The 11,085-nt window shown below is 42.0% G+C and overlaps 1 protein-coding gene across 2 annotated transcripts in view; it reads right to left on the bottom strand.

Moving 5' to 3' along the window:
- Positions 1-494: 494 nt before the first annotated feature.
- MTURN (maturin, neural progenitor differentiation regulator homolog) overlaps positions 495-11,085 on the bottom strand; it is a 29,830-nt gene continuing 19,239 nt past the window's right edge. Inside the window, exons 3-4 of one of the 2 annotated variants that reach the window (XR_003004530.1) lie at positions 5,713-5,874; positions 495-4,327 (exon numbers count right to left, since the gene is read on the bottom strand). Coding sequence is in view for 1 of the 2 variants with exons in the window: in XM_024755027.1 (XP_024610795.1) it covers positions 5,764-5,874 (111 nt within the window). In the remaining variant the exon portion in view is untranslated. Of the gene's footprint in view, positions 5,875-11,085 lie in introns of both variants that reach the window. The other variant, XM_024755027.1, reaches the window with a different exon arrangement.

Below are 11,085 nucleotides of genomic sequence, written 5' to 3'. Positions count from 1 at the left end.
AACAATCTATGGAGACCTATTCATTTGGGGAAAGAAAATTGCTCTTGATCAAATAATGGGACTTACCACCAACTTCCAGACTTATTTTTTAAATGCCATTGTTTCTGAATAACAATTGGGCGGAAAGTAATGGGAAATGGTGTCATGTCATGGTAGAAGGACCACAGGTTTCTGATTGATGCCATGAAGGATTCCTAACTAGGACGGGAAAAAAATCTAAAGTTCGAAGGAAGAGTGGAAAATTACTAAACACCAGGTACAGCATCAGGATAGATTAATGTCTCCAAATACATCAATTATTAACATCTGAATCATATCAGTGGTTCTTGTAATCACTCGTCCCTCCCCATCCCCCTGCCCCCCGCAGCCAGGCTCCAGCATCAGCAACCACAAAGCTGGCTGATGGTCCCTATTCCCGGTCCTCCTTTATGGCAAGTCAGGCGTCCTTTAGGACCAAACGTGGTGGAGGAAGTAAACAAGAGGCAAATCGCAGCGGAGTTCGGAAGGCTCTTTAATAGCAAGCGTATGGTAATTACATCGTTGGATGAGATCCTCACCCTCAGGGGAGAGAGGAAGGAGCAGGTGTGGACAGGCTTCAATTCTGCGTTTACACTGCTGAAGCAGCTCATGAAGGGCAACGGTTTTTGGCAACCCATTTCACAGTTTTGTAATTTACAAGAGAGTTCTTTGAAAGGAATATAAAGGCAAAGAAAGCAGAGACACCCTGCATGAAACATTTCTCACCTAAAAAACAAAACCCCCAAACCATTCCTTGCTTTTTCTTCTTATGTAGATACTAAACTTTGCTCTCTTACACAAATTAAGACTGGTTCACAGATAGTTTCAAGTTTTCCCTAGAACTGACGACTTACTTTCTCCTCTAAAAAGCTGACATTTGTACGGAGTATTGCTCTGTATCTTATCTGCCTAGCTATCAGAAGGTACTTAAAGTAAAAAATGAATCTGAAGAAACAAAAAAGAAAAAAAAAAAAAAAACCAGGCAAAGGCAGTCTTACAAGGAACAGACTGTCAGCTCTCTCTGTGGTACTGAGTAACTTGAATACACAGTTCTCAGAAAATGAAATGTTTATTCGTATGTGGCCTGGTGCCTGCTTTTAACTACTTGGGCCTCTTCAGCCATACCGTGCTTTAAGTAGACTTTCTACAACATGAAATGCTCATAGGTCCTCTATTTTTGTAATCCAAATTTAAATGAAAATACCAAAGACAACACATTATTTAACAATTTGCCCAAGGAACACGAGCTATAGATATTTTACCATGGACACCACGTTGCCACGGATACCAGTGGCTACCGGCATTCTGGCAAGTCTGAGAATTATTCTGTATAAAATCTAAAAGACTTCAGCCTTTCATGCCATACCTGGTATCACCAAACCAAGATAACTGCTTGTGTCTTTATGGAAGAGGATTAGTTGTTAATGCAAAAAACCTTGAGGCTTCTCTGGTAATCTGAAGACTGAGCAATCAGGCAATGACGTCTCTTTGGAGTTAACACTCGCTAGAGGGAAGAGGGATCTGTGACCCACTTGAGTTTTAACTGTGCTCTTTTACAACCCGGAAGCGTGGTGGAGTAGGCGGGCTCTGCCCTCTGGCCGGCTGGGGCATTCCTGATCTGTAGCCTCGTCTGCAGCTGACAGCGAGGTCAAGTTTGGTTCCCGTTCTGCCTGCCAGGTGACTGGAGCCCCCTGCAGATCTGTCAGCACTTTGGAAATACAGGCTTCTCTAGCAGCTGGTTGAGTGAGGAACAGAACCCCACCAGATCTGCAAGACACCCACTGTCTCCTTGGCTGGGGGGCATTTTTAAAGCCACAAAGCCACCCCGGACAGAGGCCTTGCCTCTCAACATGCAAGCAGCCCCTTTGAGGAAAGCAGGATCCTGGTGAGATAGCCAGGACGACAGTTCTCTTGTATTTTATATGATAACTGCCTCTTGCGCCTTTATATTGATTTAAAAAATCAGACCCTAACTCTCCCATTCTACCTCACTCATCTCCTCCTACCCCGGGTTAAGTCCTGCCTATTCCTATGTGTCTCGCAAACCAGGAGAGATAAGATCTGTTCATACCACAGCTTCCCAACTTGTACCTTTTAACATGAGGCAGATTCCTAAGATATAAATTCCAATGATGCTCTAGTATCACGGCTCTCCTAGGTCCATACACTTTGTGCTCTTACGAAACAGAAGCAATATTTAGACGTGTAAATGCGCTAGGGAAAGGTTTCTGCTCCCATGTGGAAACACAGTGACTACGAGAGGAGAGGGGTTTTCACTTAAGGACACTGGAAACCTCAATTCTGGCACCAGGACACAAGGAGAATTCCTAAATTAGAGACTTTTCACGTTCTAGGCATGGGGAAAATAAAGCACTGTGTGTTGCCGGGAGCTTGGGAGACTTGAGTGGACACCGTAGTGTCCGTGGTGGTGGCAGGCATACTGTGGGGTCTCACCTCCCCCCAGAATCTGCTCTCCGACTCCCCGAAGTCTCCTTGGTATGCTTATCAGGCAGGGAAAGTAACCAGGTAACCACCAGAAAAATGTCTCTGTGATTCACTCAAACCTGGGACCAAGGTTTTGGAACGTTATCACAGGTGTGACTTCACAGCTAGCCCGCAGTGATCAACAAGCAATCAACCATTCCCCTATTCACACACACACACACACACACACACTCACACACTCAGTCACTTTCTCTGTTACTTCTCTTTCTCTCTACTGGATGACATGGCAACAAAGCACTCATCTCTCACGCTCTTCCAGCTATTCTTCATGCGAATTCCCCGACTAAGTTAAGTTAAACTTACTCTACTTCCAAAGCCCCAGTCTGTCAGAGCACAAGGCAAATCCATACCTTCCACGGCACAGCAGCCAACTGGGACAAGTATTGATACGCTTTCCATATCTCCGGGGCCCCCCTTTACCCTCTCATCTGAGGACAGAATCTCATCAGCCCCTCAGCATCAGACCTGAGGGGGTTTCAACACGCACAGACTAACACAAACCTGTTCTAAGGTCATCCTGTGGCCAGGATCCTAAGGACAGCAAGATTCAAAATGCATTTGCTTCCCATTTCTCGAAAAGTTTCCTTCATGGTTGCTCTTCATACACACACACATAGTAAATAGTAAGGCAGTTAAGGAAGGACAGTGGTTCAAGCAGGAAGGGCCAACACCCCTTTCTTCAGGCGAGTTAAATGACCTGTCCAAGGGCACGTACATGGTCACTGGCAGAGTCAGGACTAAACCCGGGTCTCTCTCCTAACTCCTGGGTCTACGCTTCTCCTGTGGCACCGCACTGCCTCTCGGTAGGTGTGTTTACATGTTTGTGAGAGTCGGAACTCGGTCTAGCCAGGGAACCACTTCCATAATGAGAACCACAGGCTGCCTGCGTCCCTGAGCGGCCAGGTGAAGCTCTGTACTGAGCCAGTTCTGATGCCACCCACGACCCAAACAGAGAATCCACAGCGCAGGTGAGTGTGTACATGTGCGTGTGTGTCAGCATGCACTGGCTGGGATGTGCACAAGCAGAGAAAACGAAGCTTTAGAGGAAGCAATCCGATTCGCAACGCCCTCTGGGGTTTTGCCTTGAAAATAAGTAACACACAGCGATGTCCTTTCCTACCCCTGGGGCAGAACAAAGGCCAGATTTCTCCTCAGCCCACTGAATGGCTGAGTCTATCTCAGCTCAATTTTTATCGACAGAGAACATTCACATAATAACACCACAATGCATTTGGTCAAAGCCTACACACTTTTTTCATAAAATACATTTTATATGTCCATTCCGTTTTCAAACATATGTAAATTTAGATTTTAAGCCTCTACGTACAAAATTCCAGTTTACCTTTGAATGGAGCAAGCCAGTCCAGCTTCTTCATTTCGGTGGCAGAAGTCATTCTTTCAGACTACAGTGTGAACACGGAGCTTTACAGACGTGGGCTCTACCTACGGGAGGCATAGCTCCCAATCACCTGTGCTCAGGTTCACAGCCAATCAGAACACAGGCAAGGGAGCAAAGCACGGAATCCGCTTGCTCCACTGGATAAAACCCCAAGGTTTGTTTTGTTAATAGGCTACTCCAAAGATAATTCATTTCACTTGAAGTTAACCTTTAATATGTTTTTCCAAGGAAAGAAAAAAACATGGGTACTGAAGCACGGATCGAAACCACGAAATTATTTTACCTGATGACTTAAAACTGTAGGACACCATTTTACCACGAGCAGCTGTGGTACCAGCTGTACTCCTCACGGCACCAATCAATTAAACAGAAAATGTTGAGATAATCAGGTTTACACCGACATGCCTGGAAGATATACAAGACTCCCGTAAACTCCGTGGCCTCTGCTGCTTTTTTTTTTTAATCTAAAACTTTGACAACCCAACAGGCATGTGTGTGCATGTTAAAAACAATTCCACCCCAGATGTTAAGTGTTGTAAAAGAGGCATTCTGCATCTTTTATTAGAACCAGAGATGCAGAAGGGTCTAAGCAAAATGAATGTTTTAAATAATTCCATGTTAGCATTGCAAAGAATTTCCCCCCTCAGTGTGTGTTGCTAAATGATGACAGCAGTGTTTCCAGTTATGATAGTAGTTGTTTCTGTGAGTTGTCTGAATATTTGATCATTAAAACTTCCCTTCTGAACCAAGCTAACCCACGATGAAAAGATTCCCACCTTCATACAACTTTAAAACTTCACTGCAGTTAGGTTCCTCAAAGCACTTGATTACAATTTTTAAATAAATTATACAGTGGGATCCTTTCTTGACTTTGTTTTGAAGAATAAAAGTCAGATTAAGAAAGTAAAGGAGGATTCCATCATATTTAAAAAAAATTTATCCTGGTTTATTTTCCTATTAAATTCATCTATGGCTTCAAAGTTTAAGTGGCACTTGGATTTGGGATGTTTTCATGATTTAACAAGTTGCCATCTTGTTATAAAGAGAAGGTAAATGTTTCATTTCATATGTGGGGTGGCTTATAAACATTTTAAAGAAATCAATAATTTATGTCACCCCATTTATATTCTCCACTATGAGACTTTAAAAGTGGCTTTGGAATCAGCATGTTTTAAAATAACTGAACAGGCAAATAATGTTTCTACCTAACCATGAACCAGCTGCTATATATCTAGGTAACTCAGTAATGGCAGAACACTTAAAGGCTTCTTTGCCTCTCTGACCCTCTTAACCCAAAACTAAGTAATTCTCCTTTTCTGCCCTTGTATTTGCACTTGTGCAGTTTAACGACTAGATATTAAAACTCATGCTTTATAAGCAAAACCTTCCATTTACATACACTTAAAAGGTACATAAAAAGTGCAGACTGCATTTCTTCTCTGCCATGCTTTCTCTCAATAATGTCCCCTGTGATGACTCAAAACAGATCCTTAATACATTCAGAGTTCTCTACTTTTGAGTCAGCAAATGTTAGTTCTCCAACATAAACTCAAGAGAGAACAGTCAGCCGCAAAATGGACTCTAAATTCAAAATGGCAAAGGCTACCGAGACAACTCCATTAGAGACCCACTGAAACGGGAGTAAAATTCCGGTCACTTCTGAGCAAAGCTCATCCCAGATATCGTGTGGTCGTTAAAAAGGTATTTCATTTTAATTTGGATGCCGGGAGTCAGACGTCCTGTTTCGAAGTGCTATTGCGAAATGCTAACCCAGGAGCTTGTGACCCCACCTCGGGTACCGCAGGGCCCACTCTCCTTCTCAGGTGGGAGCCCTTGGAAGTCTACTGCTGACTGACCCCCATTTGGGGGTGGTCCGCCTCTGGCTCCTCCTCTTCCACGTCCGCACTGTACTCTTCAAATGCGTCGTCCTCCGCATCCGGAAGCCCCAGTAACTACAGGGGAGAGAAGAGAAGCAGCTGTGAATGCCAAATGGCCCACAGGCAGGAAGACAACCAAAGGCGTCCGACCCAAGTTCAACAAAGGGGGCAAGAATAGACTGTGGAGAAAAGACAATCTACTCAACAAGTGGTGCTAGGAAAACTAGACAGCTCCACGTAAAAGAACGAGATTAGAACACTTCCTCAGACCATATACAAAAATAAACTCAAAATGGATTAAAGACCTAAATTTAAGACCAGAAACCATAAAACTCCTAGGAGAGAACACAGGACACGCTTTGACATAAATTGTAGCAATATTCTTTTGGATATGTCTCCTAAGGCAAAAGAAAGAAAAGCAAAAATAAACAAATGGGACCTAATGGAACTGAAAAGCTTTTTCACAGAAAAGGAAATCACTGACAAAATGAAAAGACAACCTAATGAACAGGAGAAATATTTTCAAATGATATGACTGATAAGGGGTTAATATCCAAAATATATAAACAACTCATACAACTCAATATCAAAAAAACAGCCCAATCAAAGAACAGGCAGAAGACCTGAATAGACATCTTTCCAAAGAAGAAATACAGATGGCCAACAGGCACATGAAAAGATGCTCAACATCACTAATATGAGAGAAATGCAAATCAAAACCACAATGAGATATCACCTCAAACTTCAGAATAGCTATTACCAAAAAGTCTACGAATAGTAAATGTTGGAGAGGGGGGAGGAGAAAAGGGAGCCCTCCTACACTGTTGGTGGGAATGTAAACTGGTGTAGCCACTATGGTCCTAGGAGAGAACACAGGACACGCTTTGACATAAATTGTAGCAATATTCTTTTGGATATGTCTCCTAAGGCAAAAGAAAGAAAAGCAAAAATAAACAAATGGGACCTAATGGAACTGAAAAGCTTTTTCACAGAAAAGGAAATCACTGACAAAATGAAAAGACAACCTAATGAACAGGAGAAATATTTTCAAATGATATGACTGATAAGGGGTTAATATCCAAAATATATAAACAACTCATACAACTCAATATCAAAAAAACAGCCCAATCAAAGAACAGGCAGAAGACCTGAATAGACATCTTTCCAAAGAAGAAATACAGATGGCCAACAGGCACATGAAAAGATGCTCAACATCACTAATATGAGAGAAATGCAAATCAAAACCACAATGAGATATCACCTCAAACTTCAGAATAGCTATTACCAAAAAGTCTACGAATAGTAAATGTTGGAGAGGGGGGAGGAGAAAAGGGAGCCCTCCTACACTGTTGGTGGGAATGTAAACTGGTGTAGCCACTATGGAAAACAGTGTGGAGGTTCCTCAAAAAATTAAAAACAGAACTTCCATATGACCCAGGAATTCTGCTCCTGGGTATATATCTGAAGAAAACAAGAACACTAATTCAAAAAGATACATGTACCCCCAATGTTCATAGCAGCATTATTTATAATAGCCAAGATATGGAATTAAACTAAGTTTCCATCAACAGATGACTAGATAAAGAAGATGTGAGTTACACACCACACACACACACACACACACACACAGGATTATTATTCAGACATAAAAAGAATGAAATTCTGCCATTTGCAACAATATGGCTGGACCTAGAGAGTATTATGCTTAGTGAAATAAATCAGACAAAGACAAATACTCTGTTATTACTTATATGTGGAATCTAAAAAATAAAACAAATGAATGCATATAACAAAACAGAAAAAGACTCAGATATATAGAACAAACTCGTGGTGACCAGTGGGGAGAGGGAAGGAGGGAGGGGCAAAATAGGGGTAGGGGACTCAAAGATACAAACTACTATGTGTAAAATAAATAAGCAACAAGAATATATTGTACAGCACAGGGTAATATAGCCACTGTTTTGTAATAACTTTAAATGGAGTATAATCTATAAAAATACTGAATCACTGTTATACACTTGAAATTAATATAATATTGTAAATCAACTATACTTCAATAAAAAAATTTCAACAGCACTTAACAGGAATTAGCACAGTAGCTATGGATTTCTCATGGGAGTCAGCTACCTCTATGATTATTTTCATAAGCTTATTAGATGGAAGTGTCAATCGTACAATGGATTAGTGCCCAAAGGACTAGGTTTTACTGGAGAGCCTGGAGATTCTCTACTTTTAAGTATCATCCATGCATACACAAAGATACAATATCTATGCGCACACACACACTGGGCTGTCAGCAGTAGTACAATGAAGAGTGCTGACTATCCCATCAAGATGTTAAAAATCTATTCTCTATGTCTTCTTCTCTAAAAATGCATGCTGCTATTATTCATAACACACATATAAAAATATAGAGACTACTGAAATGTTCAACAAAACGGTTAAATAAATTATGGTGCATCCATAAAATGGAATCTTATATATCCACTTAAAACAGTATTTTTGAGCTTAATGATATAAAAAATGTGCTCATGTGTGTAAAAAGAACATGATGAAAATTGCATTTTCATTATGATACAAATTTTTTTTAAAGTATACACAAATGCATAGAAAAAAAGACTTCAATGAAATAAATATATCCAAATTTTAAGAGTACTTTTTTAGGCAATGTGATTATGGGTATATTTTTTCCTTTTTATCTTTTTGTATTTTCCAAATGCTCTATAATTATCATCAGGGAAATTCACAATAAATACACAGTAAACGTTTTCTTAAAACACCGGCTGGTCCTGGGTTAGAAACCGTGAGTGCCCTTTGCTGGGCCTGATCAATATGGACGAACGCTCTGGTGCTGGCAGGAAGCCATGGCTGCAGGCATCTTGCTTGGCCTTGTCTGCCATCACGGGGATGCCGACCCACAGCTCTTTGATGAACCTTTCTCACGTGGTAGCCCCTTGGTTGACCATTTTCAGGCAACTTCACTGAATGGCCCTATGATCCAAACACTAACTGCATTAGGACAAAGTGAGATGGACCATTCCATTTACTCTGCATTGCTTCCCAGGGCCCTGCCACCCACCCCACTTTCCAATCCCTCCCAAAGGCTTACAGGAGGAAAGGGTAAGCAGAGTCCTGATCAAAGTAACACCTTTACTCTTAAGTTCTCAGACCACAACTCTTGCAGGTCTCAGAGAGCCCTCTGAACACGCTCAGGACAAAATCATCTGCCAGGCATTATGGGTCATATGATGCGCACGTGGCCTGCCAAGGCACTACGGCCAACTGCAGGCACGTGCCTTCCCCTTAGAGCTCAGGGCTACAGCTGTCTCAGAGACACTGCTGACTGGGGGGAGGGGTGGGAGGGGCGCATCTCAGCTTGTTCGCACAGTCTGCACCAATCACATAGTCTGCACCAATCTCGTGTGTGCTGGGGAGAAGGGAAAAGCCCCTTTCCCCTACTACTGTCTCCCTTCCATATCTTACTGGGTGGAATAAAAGGTAAAGTTTGCCTCTAAAGAGGGAAAAAATGGCTGGTTACAATGAACACAGATGACTAATGGTGTTCAAGTTTATTTCAAGAGCTGCTAGATGACACAGCAAGGTGAAAGTATCAAAAGAGTGGTAACATTTAAACAGTTGATAAAATATAAATATTTTTGCCACTACCAAGAACTCCAGAATCACCTAAATGCCAAAAGAAGATGCATTATTTCAATAATAAATATAACTCCTCATTGTACTGAAGGGATGCTCCTTAAAAGAGGAATGGTCAATGGGTTCCTTCTCAGTTAACAAATCTGACTGGATGCCTGGAGCCTTGGTTTCAGGAGGATTCTGAGGCTCAGTGGGAAAGATCCTGGTCAGTTAGCAATGGCTGTCATGAGTACAGGGGGCGCGGTTGAGGTATGCATCCACATATTTGCCATCTTGTCCTAAAGTGACACGCCACTGATTATTCTTTTTCATAATACGTTTAGATAATTCACATGGACTCAAACTGTAGGTACCCCTTAACACCCACCCTCTCCTCAGCTTAGGGTGGCTTGGTAGAAGAGGTTCCAGCAAGCCAAGCATGAAACCCTTCCCCTCTCTCCTCTGCCTAGCTCTGTACCTTACCTTGATGTGAATCCAAAGCACATAGTTCTAGGTCTGTAGCATCAGCCACATGGGTAGCCCTTCCCTTTGGCAGGAAATCCTCAGATGCTAATTTGAGAGCTGCTCTCCCCCTGTCCTTAAAGGAGGGAGAGAGAAGAGAAGCAGCTCTCAATGGCTGTCAGGACGTTTAAGGCACCTTAGCAGAGTATCTGAAGATTTGTTGAGAGGCTGTGTGGAAAAGGCACTGGACCTCGCGTCTGGAAGCCAGGGCTCTAGCTGGGGACCACTGCCTTTGCTGAGCCTCGGTGTCCTTCTCTGTAAAGTGGGAACCATGACATCTGCTCTACTCCAGAGAAACGATGGAGATTCAGTGAGAAAGTGAATGTGGCCATGGTCTGCAAACTGTAGAGTCTTATGTGAATTATCTAATTACATTATATTATCTTGCTTCTCATCTTAAAGCACAGCCAGTTCAATTATTTAAGGGGAGTTACTGCTGCATCAGTAGACTGTCTCCAGACCCTGCTTCTTCCTCTTGCTTCTGCTGGGCTTGCTTCTGGACTGCCTCATTGTTAATTAGTACTGTAGGAAGTGGGAAGAGAACTAAGAAACTCAATTCTATCAGCCTCTGCATTAGATTCTCAGGCTTACATTCCATGGAACCAACCAATTTTGTCACACTATGGATTCAATGATAATAGTTTATATCGGTTAAGTTACTAACTGCTAGGCACTGTATAAGCAGCTTTTCTGTATATTAATTCCTTTGGTCCTCATAATAACCCTATGGGGTAGGTACTATTATCTCCCTTTCACAAAGAAGATCTGAAGATGTTGAGTAAACTTGCTCAGAGTTGCCCAGTAGGAATCAGAGCAGGATTCAAACACAGGCCAGCAGGTTGTAGACATTACACACCTAACCGCCAGGCTACCTGGGAGATATCCTTCCAGCTGTCCATGCTGCTCCTATAGCTGGAGCCTTCAATGTTTTCTACTCAGTAATACACTTTAAAAAATTCAATATGCAACGTTAATATCAACATTTATGAGTATGTACAATTTGGAAGCATGAGGAGGAAAAGAGAAAAAGCACAAGAGCTAGAATTTGCCTGGGATTCCAAAGGACATCATACAGATATGTAATAATCTAGCATTCCCACCTCTGTCTCCATTCTCATTTATGGTAGGTAA

This window comes from Neophocaena asiaeorientalis, unplaced genomic scaffold (assembly GCF_003031525.2).
Source record: "Neophocaena asiaeorientalis asiaeorientalis breed wild unplaced genomic scaffold, Neophocaena_asiaeorientalis_V1.1 scaffold36, whole genome shotgun sequence".
NCBI classification, from domain to species: Eukaryota; Metazoa; Chordata; class Mammalia; order Artiodactyla; family Phocoenidae; genus Neophocaena; species Neophocaena asiaeorientalis.
The sequence above is the reverse complement of the archived record's forward strand: the minus strand, read 5'-3'. Positions and strand labels throughout refer to the sequence as shown.